We start from the raw sequence: 20,720 nt of genomic DNA on the forward strand, positions 1-20,720 counted from the left end.
GCCGGTTCCTCCGCTCCCCGCTCTCCTGTTTTGTTTCTCTTTTCCCCCTAAACCGGTTCTCACAGCAGCTGCCCGGGTGTGCGGCTGCAGTTGGCATATTTCACGCGTTGGAAAAAAATTAACTGTTTTTCCTTTGTATCTTAATCCAGTGATGAGAGCTCTCCTTTGTTGGCTTTCGAGCTTGCATTTGTTTTATTTATTATAAGGAAATCCAGTTTGGTTCAAATATATAATCCATTTGAGCACTTAAATCCCCAAACAGCTGGCATTATTTTGTTTTATAATCTTTGGCTTTTCTGCGCAGAGCATATTTCTAAATTCCTACTTGACATTTATGGGGAAAAAACTTTTTAATGTAAATGAAAATTGTGATTTTTTTCTGGGTCTTTCCTAATTTACATGCATCATCAATTTTCCTGGGTTTCCTATTGTTTTAATCTTTTTTTCCCCCCATAGCTTGTTAATTAATTTTTTTTCCCCCAGAAAACTTTGTTTCTGGAGGGAGAAAAATGTTAATTTGCCCCATTATTTTAATCTCTGGCATTTGGAAATGGTTGAGAGACCACAAAAATGCAACCTGTTGTAGAAACCAGAGTGGTGTGTTTTATTTATTTTAATCGATAGCAGAGAGGTGATTTAGTAATAGGAACTCTGAGCAGCATTTTAGTAAAAGATTTGCAGATCTGGTGGCTGCGTATGGTGTGTGCATGTGCTTGCATATGTGTGTGTTTCTTTGCAGGCTGATTAGCAAGTGGGTTTTATGCTTATAACCGGTGGTCACTGCTGTTTTCTCCACTTGCTGGGTGCTTGTGATGCCTGCTAAATCCAGCTCTGTCATGGCTTCTCCTACTTTTATCAGACTTTCCTCTTAACTAATTCAGCACAGTGCTACAACCTTCGTAAGCAGAGGAACCAAAACTGAGCCAGAGATAACTGATTACAACTTGCTCCTTGGTGAGAGATTTTTTTTTTTATGGTTCAGAGCTAAAGGCTGTTGATTCAATTTGTCTTGGTTGTGGCGCGTTTAGCCTTGTTATTAGTAACAGACACGATTACACAGGTAATTTGTATACACCTTAAACAGGGTAGCTCTAAAACCCGGTAACTATGCATATAGGTAGCCATGAAAAAAAAATAGTAAAAAAAAATAGACTGTTTTCAGTCTGTCCGTCTAACCTTCATACTTGGTAGACAGTTTATGTAGCTTCATAGATTGATCTCCACCCCCCCTCCCTCTACTCCTTGTTTAGTTAATTCAACAAAGACTTTTTGCAATCTGTTTGGAGTTTGTCTGATGCCGTGGAAAAGTAGCTGCTGATTTATTTGGTTGCTTTTCGATTTCTGTCTCTAGCCCGTCTTTTCTCCTCCTTTCAGCGGGGATGTCAGCTGTTATTACTTCCTATTGATCCCTTTGCAAAGTGAGAAGTGAACTAAAATTAATGTCAATTCCACTGCTCGGATCAATAGCTGGAGTTATTTTAATCTGGATTTGCGCGAGGTGCTAAATTAAAAAAAATCAGCATAGAGGCAGAAAAGTAGCAGTTCCTCACTCCGCCTGTGCCCACTGCCTTCCCGGCACCCAAATGTTCCCTCCAGCTGATTACCCTGCAATCCATATTTTTTTAATTAAGAAGGTCGGTTAGTTTTCTTATTTTTGGGTTCTGTATTTAAACCTATGACATTTTGACATTGGGAGTGTATTAACGATAGATTTTCATAATGACTGGTCCGCCGCAGTCTAATCTGTCCGCGTTGCTGGGGGTGGGGAGGTGCTGGGCGAGAAGGGAACAAGAGAGAACGAAAAAGGAAGTGGGAGATGAAAAAAAATTAAATTTGGCTGGCTGAGATATTGTAATGTGTTGATTTATTCCCAGTGTAATGAAGTTTGCAAACGAATAAACGGCCGTAGTGATTCACAGTATCCTACAGGAGTGTCAAGCGTTGCGGCCAGGTTACTAATTTATGAAATACATTTAACGTAATGGGGTGATAGCACAAGTGAAAATAGAAAAGGAGGCAGAGGCGGTTGCTTTTTTTTCCCCTGGAAATCCATGTTTTCCCGTGATTGCTCGGTTTCACTTCCATGTTAATGACTGTTTATTTCTGAGAACGGTGGCTTATTTGCATGCATCTCTTTAGATGTATAATCATGTGTGTGTATATCTATATTTACACGGTTGCGTAAGCCCCCGGCAACTCCAAATTTGCCAGTGGCCGCGGCTTCCTGACCTTCAGTTTTTGATCAGCCTCGTGTGAAGCAGGGGAGCGAGTGTACCCAGGACTGCGGCGCTGACCAGGATGCCCTTGGCATCCCTCGCTCTCCCTCTCCCCCTCGCTCTCCGCGGCGAGAACTCGACGGGAAAGTTATTTAAAATTTGGAAGAGAGCAAATCCGTTAATGCGAGATACATAATCTGGTAATTTAGCAATGATGTCTGTAAGGATGGGTGCCAGATGAGGAAGCGGAGAGATGATGTCCACTCGTCTTCACAATTAATAACAGTCAGTGGAGCGTCTGGGTACAGGATGGGAGAGAGGAAATGTTATCGCTGAACTACATTAAAGCCACAGACTGGATTTCATACACTTTGTTAACCTAGGCTCCCTCATTCATGGAGTACAAAAGGCACTCCATTAGGGAGACACTCTTTCACTAAGTTTTATTTGAGATGTTTGACCCTCTGGATTTAAGAGGCACAATTTGTAACAGCTTTTTATTATTATATGATTTTTCTGGCCCTTTGAGCTCCAGCGGCTGGTATATTGTTTCAAAGAAATAGTCCTTGTATTTTAAGCTGGGTTGTGGGGCCTGAATGGCAGGCAGCGGAAGCTTAAAAGAAAAGACACGAGATTGATTGGGGGAGAAAATAAGGACACAAAAAGCCGGAGTGAACTGGGGGAGATACAGAAAGGAGCATTTTCCCTTCTTTCACCCTGGGAGGGGTTGTGGCTGGCTGGGTGGCTGCAGCCAACCTAGGAGGCTCAGCAAGATGCGAGGCAGAAATTTTGTTAACATTTTCCTCTAAATGTTAATGGCACATCCAGGGCAGTTTACAAATCTACTTAAGAGTGAGTGCATTAGGAACTAAAATTACTGATCCATTCTCTCTTGTCCCCGACCCGAAAGGCAGACGCTTGCAGAGATCAGATGGCAGAAGCACCCATTATGATTTTAAATATTGTCAGAGACGCCAGGCATTTTACTGGGGAAGTCTCTTCTCCCTTGGCTAACAGGGAGTGCGCGCACGCGCCTGGGTGTTTGTGTATTACACACACGCACCCATACGCAGTCACATTACTACATTCCAGTGGTGTGTACATATATATATATGATGGTATCAAGTACTGTGTGTGCAAGTGCTTACCTACACATATATACTGTGAGAGTGAGGGAAAATACATGTCTGTTATGTATGTCTTAGGCGTCGTGTACAGTATAACCGTGTATGCTGTGTTATTTGGGTAGCTACGTGCAATAAATATTTTTATGTCGGTTCCACACACCACCACCCCCCCAGGCAAATTAGTGGTGTGTGTATGTGTGGGCATTCTCAAGTTTATTGCAATTATATGTACATGCCTCTTTGGCCATATAAAATTCCAATTATAATTTGGAGTTACTATCTTAATTTTAGACCGAACCTTGTTTATTAGTGGGTTATTAAATCTGCGTGTTATTACGTTTGCTTTGCCTTTCATTCATCTGCACTGTATGATACCCTTTAACCTGGAGGGCCAGAGCCGATTCCACTAGTGTGTGAAGTTGTCTATTGATTTTCTTGAATGAGAACAGTGGCACGTCGCTGGCTGGTGGGTTGTAACACATGTGGCCACCCTGCTGCTGGAGCGACCCAGGGAGATGAACACAGAAACCTAACCGGCTGTGTTTTCTTCTCTTTTTTGTTTCCTTGCAGCGTTCGGAGGGTGATGATGCTCCAGTAATTTTCCCCGCTCCATTCCCAGGCATCGCTGTACTTTCCTTCCAGGGAAGATTGTTCCGCTTGCGATCCTGCTGAGGAAAGAGACTCCGATGGACTTACACCGGGCAGCGTTCAAGATGGAGAACTCACCCTACCTCCCCAACCCGCTGGCCTCCCCAGCACTGATGGTTCTCGCCTCCACCGCCGAAGCCAGCCGTGATGCTTCCATTCCCTGCCAGCAGCCAAGGCCTTTTGGGGTCCCCGTGTCAGCAGATAAGGACGTGCATATTCCCTTTACCAATGGCTCATATACTTTTGCCTCCATGTATCACCGGCAAGGTGGGGTGCCCGGAGCGTTTGCAAACCGTGACTTTCCTCCGTCCTTGCTTCACCTCCACCCCCAGTTTGCACCCCCCAACCTGGACTGCACCCCAATCAGTATGTTGAACCACAGCGGCGTTGGAGCTTTCCGCCCCTTTGCATCTACTGAAGACCGGGAGAGCTACCAGTCAGCCTTTACACCGGCCAAGCGACTGAAAAACTGCCATGACACTGACTCACCCCATCTACGCTTCTCGGACGCTGATGGGAAGGAGTATGAGTTTGGCACGCAGCTCCCCTCCAGCTCCCCCGGCTCCCTCAAAGTTGATGATACGGGGAAGAAGATCTTTGCCGTTTCTGGCCTCATTTCTGACCGGGAGACCTCATCCAGTCCAGAAGACCGAAGTGACAGATGTAAGTACCTCCGTTGACTTGTTGGTTCTTCTTTAGTTGCGCCTCGTTGAGATACTCAACAGGTGATTATCCCACAGTGCTGTGGTTCTTGCTGACGGCAGAGGAAAACCAGCCTTTCCTGCCTGCCAAGCTCAACCATGCAGTATTGCCTTATCTCTTCTAAATGGACATTGACAGATTTTAAGGTGAGGTGCTCTTGAAGGAAACGTGTCTTCCAGCACACAGCTGGAGAGACAATGTTGACCATGCAGAAAGCTATCTGTGCCCCAGTGGGAGGCTATAGGTGCTGGTACACATACGTGTGTAAACAGGGATTCAGCTGGAGTGTGTAGCCAGAAACTTTCCCAGAGCTTGCAGCAAACATGTACACCCTGCTTCTTCAGGTGTTTTTTTCTGACCTTTTCTTCATGCACACGGTTGTTACAGCAAATGCATCACCTTCAGGATCCGTGCCTCAGGTTAGGACAAAAGTACCTTTTCCTCTGGTTAACGTAAGAATATTTCTGGCCATTGAGCTCCCTCCTCGAGACATAAACCCAAATCCGTTCTTACAATTCAATAAGCTGTTTCCCGACATACGCCGTGTGCTTTCTCTGAGTGTTTCCCCCCTTCGGTGCCTGTTGAAAGGTGATGCGCCCTTTCCCAGATCGGTGGTAGGACTGAAGGAAACCAGTCCACGTGCTCATGACTGTAACTGCCTGCTCCCCCGTCACCTTGTCCCTTGCGGTGTTGCCTAACACAGAGGGGCAGAGCTGTCCTCCGGGAAGGGCAGGCTTCCAGGTTTGCTGAGCTGGGAGGTGACCCACGATGGGGAGTGGTCTGCGGGCAGCAGTGTGGTACCCCGAAGAAGAGCGCTAACTTAAGATTAGAGTTTCCTGTAAACCCAGATGTGTAGACCAAGGAGCGAGTGGTTTGCTTTTCATGTGGGCTCCTTTGTTCTGTTGAATTTTCTTCCTAGAAAACAATTGTGTTATTGTTGTTGTTCTTATTATTGTATTTAAAAAAAAAAACCAAACTGCTGCACCGTTCCTTCCTCTCCCTTTCAGACGCGATTTTTCTTCTCCCCTTTATGATGCCGAGGAGAGTAATAGAGACATTGTGGCTCGCTCTCCCCTGTCGGCGCTGCTTCCTCAGGCTGTCTCCTTGAATTAGGCACTGTGCTAACTTACCGGCGCTAAAAGGCATCTGCCTAAACCCAGCGTACCTTTTCAATAAAAGTCATCATAAAATCAACCTGCCTTGTAAATCCATCTCTCTTTGGTTTTGAAATATGCTGCGTGTCTTTTATGTCGGTGTTTGCGAGGGCGGGACGATTCCCAACGAAGGCAGAAGCCGTGTATTCCTTGCACTACGAATGCGATCTCTTATCTGTCTCCCCCCTCTCCTTCTGATCCACCCCCGACGGTGCTACTTTTTGTGCCGTAAGCTCCTTTCATTGTTCAGCATCTCCTCTCCCTTCTTTCGGGTCCGTGAGGGAAGCGGCTGTAGGTGGGAGCGTGTATGTGTATAAGCTGGTAATATAATTATCCTGGGGGGGAGGCAGGTGAGATGGCAAGGCTTAGAGACATCTTTGTCGATGCTCTTTCCCTTATCGATATAACCTGGCTGTGGAAATGAAGCTTGCTCGAAAGAATTCTCCGGGAGATAGCGGCGGAGGAACGGGTCCGCTAGCTAAATGAATTTAGAGCGCATCAGCTGCTATGGATCTTGCTAGCAAAATCCTGTCAGATACCCCATTTAAAGAAGTAAATCTGTTAAATGAATTAGACCACATGGAGCGCAGCTGCGGACAGACAGACGCATCCACATCCACCGCCGTGCCTTGCCTTTGCCAACAGCGCGTGCCCAACGTGGGTCCTCTCCTTCCTGGGAGCAGTCGGGGCTTTGCACAGGCGTGTGCGAGAGGCAGGCACGGTGACACCCAGCTCCCCCACCACCAGCGCTGCGGCAAGGGACTTGCCAGGGAAAGGAAGCGGAATAAAAACTTTGCAGGCGGCTTTGAAAACTTGGGCAGAAGTGGAAGGTGTTTTGTTTTGTTGTTTTTCTTACCCGTATTGTTAAATTTCTTTAAGACGCTTTGCTGCACGGTAGAGCTGAGCAAATGCAACTTCCCTGATATTTCACCAACATTAAAATTCTTCCGTAACTACCAGGACAGTGTACACTAAATATGTCTGTTGGCTCTGTATCGTATTCCCATCACATATAGATACTGCACCATGGAAACTTCGCTCCATTAACAGAGCGAGTTTATTTGGTGTGTGCGTACACATGTATGGGTGTGTTTGCTGGAGGCCGAGAGAGCGAGCGGCGGAGCTTTTTAGAGGATCCTAATGATCTTTGATGTTGACCATCGGAAAAGAAAAACTTCCGCAATGAGGAATCTGAGAGATCACAGTTTGCAGATGTAATCGTGATCCTGTTTTGCATTGACATTTGCATATGTATTTTTGGAGTTTCTATATAAATGCATCCTTTGGGGGGGTGGTTGTCTCTGAGAAGTTTTGTGGATTGCTTGTGTAATTGTTATGTACAACCCTTTGTAAAAGCTGCCTACTTGTGCTCCTGATGGAGAATCTGTTGCAGGTAGGTGGCTGCAGATTCTAGGCAAAAATGTAACACGGCTTTTCGACAACAGCGAGCAAAAATTGTAACATTTTCTTAGATCAGCAACACCTTTACGTGTCTAACGGGTGCTTTTCAGACTTGCAGAGCTCAATCCTTTAGTTGTGTTTTTCAGATTCCTGAAAGGGTTTGTGTTACATGGAAGGTGAATTACTGTGATTGCACTGCATATTCTTCTGTACCACTGCACAAGCACCTTTTCTGAATAGCTCATTAAAATGTTTATTTTACCCCATAGCTTAAATGGTGATTTTCTAAGAAACTTGCTTTTTTTTTTTTTAAGGGGAAAAAAAAAAGGAATTCAATGCACTGAGTTTTAATCTTCCTGAAAAATAGGTTTACGCTTGAGATACTTTGCAGCAAAATGAGAATCCAAAGTCAGGCATTTTCATCTCAAGGAGTGTTTGGAAGTTGCTCTATTTAGTCCTCTGCACCATGGCAGCAAAGTCTCATCCTCTTTTCACCAGTGGAGGAAATTCACAGAATTCACTAAAATTATTTGGGATATGTGCTGGTGTAAGCCAGATTAGCACCTGGCCCTGTAAGATATGTATTTGTGCAGTAGAGATTGCTCAGCCTTTTGGGTAAACCTTTCCTTACTTTTAAAGCAGGGTGTTGCTTGCCAGCGGTACCTGTACCCGTGCATCCCGGGAAGGGACAGCATCTCTTTCGGGGTGCATCTGGGTGGGTTTATGCTCCTTGTCACTCAGCAAATTGGTCTGTGATGTCTGTGTTTGGCCAAGTTGTCTCTTGCTGTAAAATGCAGGTACTCAGGAGATCCGGAGCGATGGAGTGTACAGGGAGCACGTAGAAAAGCGGAGACTTTCCAGGGAGAAGCAGATGTAACGTGTGCTGGATCAGCCCGTTCTCTTAGGTGCTTACTGAGAAAAATAATGCCATTTGTTAGAGTTTAGGGGCTTCTTTTAAAGCATGTGTTAAAGACACTGGGAGACATATTTTATGGGTTTCTTTTAATAAGCGTACAATAGTTGAGATTCCTAGAAGGAGTGGAAATAAATGGCATGTTCCTTTCTGCAAAAGAGATCTATAGCCCTGTTTTAAAATCAGGAGAAAAAAAAAAAAAAAAGATCCCTGGTTTTATTCCTTGCTTCTAATAAAATCTGTCCCAGTGGCCTTCTGTACCCAGTCACCATGGCATCGCTTTCCCACAAAGTGACGGGCAGAGGTCCGTGCCGAAGCTGGGACCTCTTGGCAAAGAGCTGGACCTTGTCAGGGTGGACACCTCTGCCGTCCCCGCGAGGCTGCCCGCGCCCCCAGCCTCCCTGGACCACAGAAGATGGTTTCCTGTTGCTGCATCCTATGTTGTCTGTGACTTCTTGTGGAGCACAGCCTGATGTGTCAAGGTGACCTTCTACATCCTGGCCACTGGCTCTTCTAGCCTCAGTTTCCCCTGCTACTGCTGGTGGCTCTTGCCCAGCTCCTGGTCTGCCCTGGGGACGAGCGGTTGAACTGGTGAGCACGCTGCAATCCTCGCTCGTCTCTTGGGACTGGTGGGTAAAGTGGGGGTGGTTTTATTAACATTGTTTTGATTATTATTTTTTATGATCATATTTAACCTTGGTCATCTGGGCACAGTCAGTTTGTCCTGCAACCAGTTTCTCCCCTGCAAGAGAGTTTGTGCGCCGTGTTAGTGAGCTCTTTGTTCCGCTTTAGGGTTTTAAAGACCATCTCTAGCACGGAGTTAGTTTTCCTTTTGAAACAACTGGTTCGTTATTGATCAAATGTAAATTGCACTTCAGGTGATGAACATCAGGGCTATGATGACCACAGCTTGAGTTCCTGAATAACGTAGTGCTTCGGAAATCAGACCGAGGACTGTCTCTACAGTCACCCACCCCATCAGACATGTGCGTGTTGGGCTTTGTGTTTATGGGCTGGGACCTACGTAGAGTAGAGAGGTGTGTGTGTACATATGTACATGTACTGGAGGGGAAGAAGGTTTTTCTTCTTATATTTTGTGGCAGAACAATGGGTTGACGGGGGAATACACACGTACACAAGTGCACACATCCACACGTGCACACATCCATTGCTCACTCTCACAACTCTTCCTGCTGGGATGCACCACTTATGAGGCTGGTAAAATTTGGGGTCTAACGTGAAGTGACGCTTTGTTGCTAATAATAATCAGCCGTGACCATGGGAAATTGCAAGCTTAACATTGCTTATGAAATGATGAAATAAATCAGGTGGAACATTTGCTTTCCATCGTGCAGTGCCCTGCGTGATGTAGGAGGAGTGAAGGAGCAACAGTGAATTTTCTGAAGGGGTGGGCAGGCAGATGATGGGCAGTAGCAGAGATGAGGGCCACGCATCCATCCCTCTCTCACCACCGAAAACACGGCGTCCTCGCGGAGCTAGGTGCGCTGCGTGGAAGGAGGTCTTGGAGTATACAGCAATCGCCTCCTTTTTCTGCTTTTCTGGCAACAACCTTCCCGCTCCTTCTGCAAACTGTTGCCGAGACTCCTTTCCATGCTGTTCAGCTTAATTGTCTTGTCGGGATAAAGAAATGTTTGAACAGTTAAAGTGGGGAAGGGCTGGATGGGAGCAGCCCCTGCCGGCTGCGGGGCCATCTGGCCTGCCTTGGATCTGTCGGTCTCCAGTTTATATTTCTCTTTCTGTTATTTGGGGCTATCTGGCGCACTCGGAATACCTAATCACCATGGTGAGAGGAGGGACGGGGCTGCCTCCCCCGCCGCCCCCTCCGGCCTCCCCTTCCCATCAATTGTCATGCAGAGCCCGGCCGGGTGGCTGTTCTGCTCGCAGCCCTCATTTGCTGTTCTCGCCCGGCTCTCGGCAGAAGGATGGCTTTTAATTGATCGTTTGAGGGGGAGGGCTGGGGCTGTTTTCTCCTCCAAAATGTTTCCCCGCGCAGCCGCTGCCATCCGGCCAGCTTTCATGTCGTCTCAGCCATGCCAGCGATGCCTCGTGCCCTTTCTCTTCCTTTTTGGACTCCCCAGGAGTTGGTGTCAGGGCCCGTACCCGCCGTCCTCAGAGCGCCGAGCAACACCTAAATGTCATATTTATCCATCTCCTGCCGGAGAGATGGGCAGGGGCGCAGTAAATATTTATCACTCCTCTTTTGCCCCATGTGTCTGAATGCTGGTGTGAGTGTATTTATCGTACAATTGCAGGGCAAACTCCCCATCTCGCTCGGTATTTCCCGTCAAAACCACGGCCCCCAAACCACTGGCCAAACCCTGCTTTTCGAGAAGGATTTAATCACATTAAATCTTCAGTCCCATCGATCAGGCTCGACTGCTGTCACAAAACTACGTCAGGAGAAGTGAAGGCAGACTTGGTGGCTGCCGTGCTGGGTCGGGGACCAGGAATCCCGACCTTGGGCACGGCTCGGAGTCGCGGTTTCCCGATCCCTAGCAGGGATATAGCGATACCTCCCTCACGGCGGCGTGTGCTGCTTTGATATCTTCTGACAGAAGACACTAGGCAAGGGCAAAGTATTAGTATTATTAATATAGTACAGTTAGTAGAATATTATGAACTATTATAAATCATTACCGCTAAACTACAGTTATTAAAGGAAATGACCAAAGTGCACTTTGCGAGCCAGGATCTCTGACAGTTAAAACATTGTTTTATTATTTTACTTGCTAACTTGCAAAATTCAAGAGTTAGCAACAGTTTCCTGGTTGATCAGCGGTGATTGCGTAAGGAACTGGGAGAAGTCGGGGGGAATGGGCGTACATTTCAGGAGGGAGAGAATAAGCTTTAGTGCCTCCGTGATTTTTTTTTTCTCTTTCTTTGATGATTTGAAGGTCTCGAAGGAAAGAGTCATACTCCAGCATGGGCCTAATCCTGCTCTGTAGGAGTGAAAGTGTTCAAGGCAACGAGGTCTTAGTTTCTGGAATTCCTCTATGGAAAAAAATAAAAGTGAAGGTGTTTGTGAGTTGTTGCTGGTTGTTATTTGTTTGATATCATTTAGACAAGTCCCATTAAATGCTAGCAGCAGATTCATTTTTCCCTCTTTGTTTGCCTTCCAAGGAGTAGAAAACAGACGTAATTATATTTTACATGAGACTAAGATTTCCTCTCATCTCCTTTTCTGGCTAATATCTGCAGCTATAAAATAAATTCCATTTGTGCATATGTGGTGTTAGACCGAGGTAAATAACTGTCGTCTAAAATCTGCCTAGCCTTAATCTGCATCAGGAGCACTATAGAGAACTGTACCCATTTGTATGATATTAAGCTTTATTTTTATTATGGATTTCTAATGCAAATTCATAGTGGGGACGAAGTTGTTTTCTTTTAATACCATATTCCAGGAAAAGCAGCCATTGAAAGCAAATTGTGACAATTTTCATCCTGCGGTTCATGTCACTGGTGGTCTTCGATCATGTCAGTTTGCTTGATGGCCTATGAATTTTTCACCTCTCTCCTTCAGGATGGAATAGCAGATTTGGGGACTTCTGAGGACATTTTTTAGCTATGCAAAGCAATTGAAATTCTTTGGGAATAACGGATTTCTATGTGGGAAATTTAATGTGGGATTGGATTCCTATACAGCATCTTCTGAAAAAGTGGATGTGTATTTCTTTGTAGATCTACACATGTAATCTGTATACGCGTCTTTCTCCCCTTTTATGCAACCTCGCTGTTTGCCTGCTTGGCTCTGCTGACCTGAGCGATCCCTGTGTATACAAACTCACAGGTTACAGATATTCGGGGCAAATTCATCGCCCTGAATTCAGTTTTCTTTACATCTTAGTGCTGAAGTATTTTCCTGTTGCTGCTAGGGTATTTATTGGCCAGATTGGCAGTCCTTCTCTGGGACCTAGCCCTCAAGTCAATGAAGGCTCTGACTGGAGAAGTACTGTGGACTGTGGTACTCTCTGTGCCCGTCCTCTTCTTCTTTGTCTTGTCTTTTTAAACCCTGGATGGTGGTTGCGATAAGCCGGGCATTCTTCTTTAGCCATCACTTTCTTCTCTCCTTCGACCATTTGCTGGCATCTTGAATTGCAGCAGTACCCAGAGCAACAGAAGAAGGAGAAAAGCAATGTTGGGAAGGAGCGGGGCAAAGAGAGATTTATTGTCTTAAATGCAGATAACATGGGGAGGGAGTCCTGGTGACAGTGAAACTGCTCTTTGAGTTCAGGTGTGGGACATTTCCATAGTATTTTTTCTCACTCGGGATATTGTTTCTAATCAGTTTTGTTTTAAAACCTTCCTTTTTTGGTAGCTTGAGGCCAAGATCTGCTTTCTCACCGAATTGCAGAGCAAGAATGTGTTTTGTACTTTTTCTTGTGAATACCTGGCTGTCCTGCAGTGGGAAAAGGAAGGCACTAAGTGTCTCTGGATACCCCTAAAAGGAAGAGCTGGAAACTGTGTCCTTGTTTTCCCCAGCAGCACCGATTCTTAGTAACTGGCTGTCACCACAGTAACAACGTCAAGTTTTTAATTTGGAAAGACACAAGAGCTTTTACGCATGAGCTTTTTGCTGGTTCAGTCCTGCAGCCTTGCCTGTGCTTTGCAAATTTGCCATGCTGCAGCCCAGAGCAGGGTGAGGGTGGCAGGACGCGTCCAGCTGCAGATGCTGGGCTCGCTGGCACGGCTGGTTTTCCGAGCGCGGGCTCGTTCCTTGGAAGGAAGGTGGAGCACTTTGCAGCTCTGCTATGAAGACTAAAACAGAAAGCGCCGGGGCATCAGTCTGCAGGCGAGCAGCGTGCCGCTGGGGTAGAGACTCACCAAATGCAATAGGTTTTGTAGACAGAGCAAAAAGTAAAACTCAGGGGACTGCCCTGACGACCCATTTCTTGCTATTGGGATTTTTGATACTTTGTTTCAAATTAAGATATTTTTAATTACAAATGACTCGACTTTTTAATCTGATTTTGATATTGTTTCCCCACACTTTAAGAAACAACTTGCAAAGCCATTTAGTATGTGAAATTGTGTGCCCTGCAACATCCCTTGCTATAAGGAGGCATAAGATAATAATCCCTCATTGCAGAGAGCCTGCTTTGGCAGTTGTGCCGGAATGGGAAAAGACCTGGTACCAGATTACAGCTCTGCCTTCTGCTCCAACCTTGCTTCCAATATTGAAGATTTCTTTAGGAGTTTCCTGTCCCAGCCCTGTCTGGGGGGAGACTCCACGAAATTCCCTGCCGGGGCCCCCACCCAAGCCCCTGTGCTGTGCGGGAGGCGATGCGAGGGTGTTTGTGAGCGAGTGGGGAGGAGGGCTCGCGGGGGTGAGCGGCATCCTGGGTGCTGCACCTCGGGCTGGGTGAGCGAAAGCCTTATCAGGGTGGCCTGGCTGTGCCGTGGCAGAGCCACCCCACACCCAGGCCAACCTTTGGCCCATGCTGGCTAGAGGGAACCTTGTCTCCTCGTCACTGTTTGCAGAGCAGAGGATCCTGCGAGGTCCTGATGGCTGTGGATGGGTGGAAAGTGCCATCTTGGGTACCGGGTATCAGGGCAGGTCAGAGGGATGCAGGCAAAATGCTGCAGCACCGTCGAGGGGGCCGCAGAAGCCCACTTCCTTCTCTTCTTTATTCTCCTCCTTGCCAACCAGTTTCACTTCCCATTACCAGCACTATAGGTTGGAGGTGAGCCTCCAGCAAAGTCCTTAGCCAGGGTGACAGCTTTTCCCTCCTGAGCTCTTGTCTTCAGCCTCCCCAAGGAGGCAGTTTGACTACTGGCCTTTGTTTTACTGGGGAGATGAAGGAGCAATCAGTGACCTGGGTAACCCTGCACCGAGCACGAGCAGAGAAACTTAACGGTCACAATCAAAAAGTTGCCAGCCTGAGTGGATTCATACATCAGGAGGTGCCCCTTAGACAGGAGAAGGGGAGAATGAGCAGCTAAACTCTTATAACCCTGCTTCTTCACCCTTGGTTTTGCACTTTGCTCAGTGCACAGCCCTGTACAGGACTGCTGGTGCTGCTCCTGTGGTATCTGCTCCTGGGGCTGGTTGCCACCATCTGTGCTGCTCCCTCCTTTCTGTATATTTGGGTTAATGCACAGAAGTGTTGCTCTCCAAGTGTTGTTCTGGTTACAGAAGGGGCATGGTGATCAGCAGCCTGCCTTCGCTCAAGGTTTGGGGCTAACGTGTTCAGGGAAGCTGTGTTGAAGGCGCCTGGAGATTCAGTAATGGGGGAAACAGGGAGTCTGCAGACCAGAAATTTAATGTCAGCAAGAGGTCTTTGAGTAAGTGTGAAGTAGAAAAGTGCTACAAGTTATTTCTGTCTTAATTGGCCAATATGTTGTGTCCTGTCCCATGTTGGGTCCAGGACTGAAATAAGTATGATGATATTTGGATCAGGACTAGGATATACTGCAAAAAGTAAGCTGTGAAAGTTTGCAGATCTCTCTCTCCATTAGCCAGAAGTAATGTTCCCACCATCTCATTATTTTCCCCTCTTAAAATGAAAACAACACATTAACTGTGGAAACAGGGGAGGATTGTGTTAGAGCAAGACAGAGCTGGGCAGAGAGAACTTGAATTGGCCTCACTTGCACGTAACTCAGATGCTGTGGGTGTTGTAGCCTGGGGAAGCTGTGCATGGTGTGCCCCAGATCAGCCTCAGGTTTTACGGCACATCTCAAGGAAGAAGGGGCCTTAAACTAAAAAAATGCTTCACCTTTGGTCCTCTCTCCAGGAGCGCTGTGAGGACCCAACTCTGCCCTCGAGCATGTGCATCTCCCACCCGGGCGCCCACCCCGGGGAGCGGGCACGCCCTGGCGAAGGCTGGGGAAGGTTACGATGTCAATGAGAAACATCTGGGTCTGTGTTCTCCCAGATGTTGCCAGTCGTGTCTGGGTTGTTAGCTGCACCTGGGCAAAGAAGAAAAGGAAATCCCCAGGTGGTGTGATGGATTTTGCAGACCCTGGGAGAAGGCAGTTAGACACCACTTGCCGACAGTCCCTCTGCTATGTACTCAGGTGGCTCACTGACGTTTGGGTGATCCAGGACCCACGTTTCTTGCAGCTAAGGAAATGTGTCATCAACTCGTCACATACCGATTATTTTACTTTTGTTGCACGTTTCTAGCTTGACTGGCGTGGGGGTATTGAAGATGAAGGGCACGTTTATCGGCAGAGCTGAGCGTGCCTTCTCCTTGCAGCCTCGCAGAGCAGGAAGAGGGAAGGGCTGCCCGGGCAAAGCCCTGAGCGTAGGTCGTGCTTGTGCTGTGGACTCTATTGACCTTGGACAAGCGGAGTCATTTCTCATCGCCCGTCTTTAAAGCAGGGGTTACGATATTCTCGTAGCACAGCCGTATGCTGAGGGTGGTTGTGTTCATGTTTCGGAGGTGCTCGGCCCTAGAGCAGTGGTTATAACCGTGGTGCCCGGATGGTTACACCAGGATTGAAAAGGCTGCATGGGGGGAGGGATGGAGGCTTGTTTAATAAACATTATCATTGGGATTTATTCTGAAGAAACAGTTGCCAGATTCTTTTTTTTTTGTGAAACTGGGATGAACAGCTGAAAACAGTGGTTAGGAATGGTAGAGAAAGAACCGGGGGGGAAAATTTGGAGTAAGGTAGATAAAAGTGAGAGATAAAAGAAATAATGCAGGGAAGGATGAGTAATCGACATTCTTGGAGTCGAAGCACAGGCTCTGGCTTCCTTCCTGAGCAGTAAAATAAAATAAAAAAAAAAGTCTTTAGAACAACAAAACTCTGGACGCGCTGGTTTCCTTCCTGACAGGCCCAGCCTCGTGGTGTTTCGATGAGTCCTCATTGGCAACCAGGGCTGATCTAAAGGCCAAAGGCAGAAAGATTGGGGGGAAGGGAGAGGGATTTAACTCTTTGAGCTCTGCTGGAAAACCAGAGATCTTCTGCTTTATGTGGGTTCCTTTCGCCCTTGCTGGAGGATGAACAGTGTTCGTTGTGGCTCAGGGGTCTGAGAGGTGACCGGTACATCTATCCAGGTGCTTGGTCACAGTCAGATGTTATAAAACAAAAGTGAGTATTTTTAATCCTCGTGGATAAAATTCCTTGGACTGTGCACGGTACGGCGTGAACCAACAGCACCAATGAGCAATGCTGGAGTGGACTGGCAGCTCTTAGTCGGAAGCGCTGACACGCTGCTGTTGCTGTCTCAGGGATGCTCATTTTACTCATAGCATCCAGTTTATAGTGAAGTGCTGCTCCAGTGCCTTTCGTTAGCATGCTTCCCAGCTGGGAAGGAGCTGCTGGGTGCATGAGAGCCTGTTGTGCCCCAGAAGGCTCTGGGCAGCTTGCAAGGAGCCAGGAGCGCGGGAGGGGAGTCTGTGTGTGTGCTAGACAGGTTGAATGGCTTGGGCAAAGCTTGTTTTGCAACTAACTCTCTGAGGCTCGCCGCTCTCCGCAGGGTTCCCCTCTCTGAAAGGTCCAAGCTACTTCTTAATTCTCAGCAGCTGACAAAATATTTATTTTCAGGTACTTAAAATATTATAATTTGAAGTGGAGTCCAGGGCCCTGGCTGGAGCTGAGCTTTTGTACTAACAGCTTCAGTGAAATGCCTTTTTCCTCCTGCAACTTGCCAACAAATGCTTGGAAAATAATTGTGGGACAGTCATCCCTTTAGTGAGCAGATCAAGAAGATTTGAGACTTGCCAGAGACTTTCAAAGGACAGGCCAAAGGTTCAAGTTGTTGCCAGTTCTATTTGTCTTAGCCTTTATACTTACTTTTGTGTCATTAATTTCATCAAATGTCTGTGGGTAAAAGGCACCCAGCGGGCTGCTGCTTTTGCTGAGCTCTCTGGGTGTACTTGGACACCTCTTGGGAAATAAGCCCACCTTTTTGTCTAGGGAGAGAGATTAATCCCACCGCAGCTGTAGCAGAAAGAGGCTTACCCACCGGCACGCTTGTGATAACCCGACATGGAGACTGCTGTCCTGGGGGAGCAGTACCCGTGAGCTACTGGTATCCTTTCTGCAGCCCTTTTTAAGTGGGTTTTGCAGGGAGATGCGCATATGAATGATATTCCCTCAGTGGTACTGTACCTACAGGACCTATAGAGACCTACAGAAATAAGGTGCCATGCTTGGATTTTGTGGAAGTTACTGAAATGAGGGCTCAGCAAGAAGGAGAGGTGAGCAGAGGCCGGGCAGAGGGGAGCCCAGCGCCCCGGGTCCTGTTCCTGGCCCTGCTGTTGGGGCCTCAGGATAATCGTGTAGTTTTGGGGATGCTGGCAAGTCGTTCCGTTGATTTTGGTAGGCAGGGCATCTCTGTTGAGCTCTTTGCAAGGGCTGCCCTTGCTAGAGTAACAACTCTGTTGGCACTGTCCTCTCCTGGGGGCTGTGCAGCAAAAAAAGCAGGGAGGAGGCTGTTTTCTCAACAGGATCCCTGCGGGCAGAGTTTCCCCGCCTTTCTCTTGTGCTCTTGTGCTGCAAACCTCTTTTCTTGGTGCTCCCATCGCTGCCTGCATCCTGACAGCTGCTTTCCTACCCTTTCTGCCCCAGTGCAGCCGGCCAAGCACGTTAATTTTTCGGCAGAAGTGTTGCAATAATTAGGCAGCTCGTCGGAGGGTTTAGCAGTACTTAACCAGATGTGAAAAGACTCGTCCCATGGTCCCTGCTCTCTCGCTGGGCTCCAGCCAGCTGCCTTTTCCCGCCTGCTCAGGTTGCCTAGAAAGGGCTGTAGGAGATCTCCCTGCCACCCTGGCTCCTCTTGCCTCTCTTCTTATGCTAAACACTCATTTGTAAAGGAGGAGGGAGGGTGGAAATCCTTGGGCTGTTTGGGAGAAGAGCAGCAAAGAATTAAAAGCAGACACCTGCAGCGCTCAGACTTGAGACCTCCACCATTAACTCTTCCCAGGGCAGCATCCCCCGGGCTTCTGGCCCGTCTTTTGGTGCCTGGCAGGGCTGCGTGGAGGGATGCAAGGGCTAGAGCGGGTGGCGGTGCTATCCAGGGCTCTTGATGGCTCCTCGTTATATATAATCTCCATCAAGTTATATATATATAAAAAAAATAAGTTTTTTATATATATATATAATCTCCATCTCCCCTGCCTCAGTTTCCCTCCCTGTGAGGACGATGCTGTTTCCCTGTCCACTGTGCTCTCTAAGCATTTACACTCAAGGCAGTATTATTATCACTAACGTGGTGATATAAAACGAGGTTGTAGTAAACTGTATTTTCTGCCTAATCCACATTAATGGGAAAAACTGTTGGAGACAGGATATTGGCCTGGATGGTCCTTGGACTGAGTCATTCTGAGAATTCTTACATTTCTATGGTAAAGTTTTATAAATACACACTGGTACTGTATATTATGTTTAAAAAAATCTATACACAACCTATAGGTTTATGGTTCTAGAGAGAAAAAACGTATTAAATCGGCAAGACCAAGGGAGCAGACAAGATATAAAAATGATACTGTATTATGCTAGAACTTATTGAAAATCCCAACGCATCTTTTTTTGTGTAAATGGTAAATTCTTTTCTATGTTCTGAATTTGTTTCTTAATGTGTGTCACGTACCACAATAGTAGCATGGACACAGTTGCAAATACGGTATGTGTTTTATTGTGAGTATTATACTGCATAGCGAAGTAAGGGTGTTGAATACTGCAGTCAGTTATATACAGCCGTAAATGGGAGCTACCTGCTGTTCTGTACACAGCGAGCTGCATATTTATTAGTAAATACCAGTCTAGGCAAAATAAAAATAAAACAGGAAGTTGTATTAAAGACTTCAGGGTTTAAAACTAGTTTGCACAAAGCTCCTGGGATCCCACTGCAGGGAACGGGCCTGCATTTTCCGGCATTAAGTCTTTTCCATCTGATTTTTCTAGTTCTGTGAATTTGAAAGCCTCTGCTGAACTCCCCTGCTCATCAGTTTGTGGAATAATTCATACGTGTTTCAAAGCAGGGTAACGATTGGGTTTGGGGCCGGAGAAATTGCGTGTCGGCTCCTTCCCTGGTGTAGCTCCAGCTGAACACATCAGAGTAGCTCTGATGGGTGAAATACCGAGGACCTGTGATTTACGGAACACACGTGGGCACGTGCATCGCACACGTGTGTGCACACAACACACAGAGCCGCGGGCGCTCGGTGCCTGCAGCAGGAAGGCCGGGTTGCGGGCGGAAAGCAAACCCCACCTTTTCTGGGGTGCTTGCAGGCTTTCCGACTGACAGACACCTCTCTGGAGATAAAGGCATCAGGGCAGAGCGTGGACTCCAAAATGAGCAATGGCTTCTGAAATACCCGAGTGTTTAACCTAGAGGGAGCTCTCTTACATGAAGAATGAGACTATTGGCACAGCTTGCCTGAGCAGCTTTTAGTGCGTGTATCTTTAGCAAACTTCTGTCTCCTGCATCCTCAGCTTGCACTTCTGGGTACTGCATTTCCCTGGGCTGATGTACGGAGGGTTGGAGAAGTCCCGCGGGTAACTTCTGCAGTCCCGGCCACACAGGGGCCAGAGCAGGAGCCTCGCTCGGTTTCCAGAGGTTGCTCCTTGTGGAAGTTGACGGAGATTTCTTCTGGTGGTAGCATTTTTTCTATTTTTCCTGCTGCCGGTAGCACTGTCACACCTCGCGGATGAGTCACGGCTGTTGGGGTGCCAGGCACCTACTCCCTGCTCTGCTGGGGGGAGGAAGGGCTCCTTGGTGGGTAACCAAGGAGGTCTTTTGTTGGCTGCTGAAGGTGCTGTTAGCAGGCTGATTCACTAAGGAGATATTTATGTGCTGATTGGGGTGGCTTAGTTCCTCCCTTTGGGTCTCTCCTTATAAATGGCTTCATATCCCTTCATCCTCCTCAGAGTAAGTCCACCTGCCTGAGTACAGAGCTGTGATGTTTGGGGGTTAGATGAACTGCTATTTCCTTTGCTGGAAGCTGGGTGATGCTGGAGGAGACACAGATGGATGATGCAAAGGTGCTTCCCCAGCGCACAGACAAATCCAGCTCCGACCTGGTGTGAGTCCTTCAAATCCCGTGGGTCCTGCTCCCGGTGGGTGCAGGAGCTCACATCTGGGGCTGGAGGAGAGCCCTGGCTCCTTGAGACTCCAGGGCAGCCTGTCTCTGGACACCGCAACACATCAGTGAGAGGCGTGAATGAGCTGATAGGGAGCTTGTAGCCTTGTGTACCCACTGCAGCAGGGCAGAGGGGATGTGGCTCTCCAGAGGCAGTGATCATAGCTCTGCACCTCAAGGCCACCCACTGATTTAAGAGAGTGAAAGAGAAACTTGCTAAAGTACTGGGGCAGGGGTCTAAGAGAGCTGACGGTGCCTGAGATGTCATTTAAAAGGAGGACTGAATAAAAGCAGGACTTTGCAATTCTTTCCTGGGTCCAGAAAGCTCCTATCTGGAAACTGTGGGACCAAAGGGACAGCTTGATGGTGCTGGGGTCAAGCTGGAGGGATTGAGAGTGGTGATGCTGCTCTGTTCCTCCATCCCATCCCCTGGTGGTCCAGGTCCCCATGGTGGCTGCGTTTGCCCCGGCAAGTGGCAGGAGGGTGGCACTCTCACTGCT

The 20,720-nt window shown here is 47.4% G+C and overlaps 1 protein-coding gene across 1 annotated transcript in view; it reads left to right on the forward strand.

Annotated features, from left to right (window-relative positions):
• The window catches only part of RNF220 (ring finger protein 220), a 242,851-nt gene that overhangs the window by 1,542 nt on the left and 220,589 nt on the right, over positions 1–20,720 (forward strand). The window contains exon 2 of the mRNA XM_009287448.2: positions 3,914–4,654. Coding sequence (XP_009285723.1) covers positions 4,030–4,654 — 625 coding nt within the window. The 5' untranslated portion in view covers positions 3,914–4,029. The remainder of the gene's footprint in view (positions 1–3,913; positions 4,655–20,720) is intronic.

The sequence above is a fragment of the Aptenodytes forsteri genome, unplaced genomic scaffold (assembly GCF_000699145.1).
Source record: "Aptenodytes forsteri isolate BGI_AS27 unplaced genomic scaffold, ASM69914v1 Scaffold119, whole genome shotgun sequence".
NCBI lineage: Eukaryota > Metazoa > Chordata > Aves > Sphenisciformes > Spheniscidae > Aptenodytes > Aptenodytes forsteri.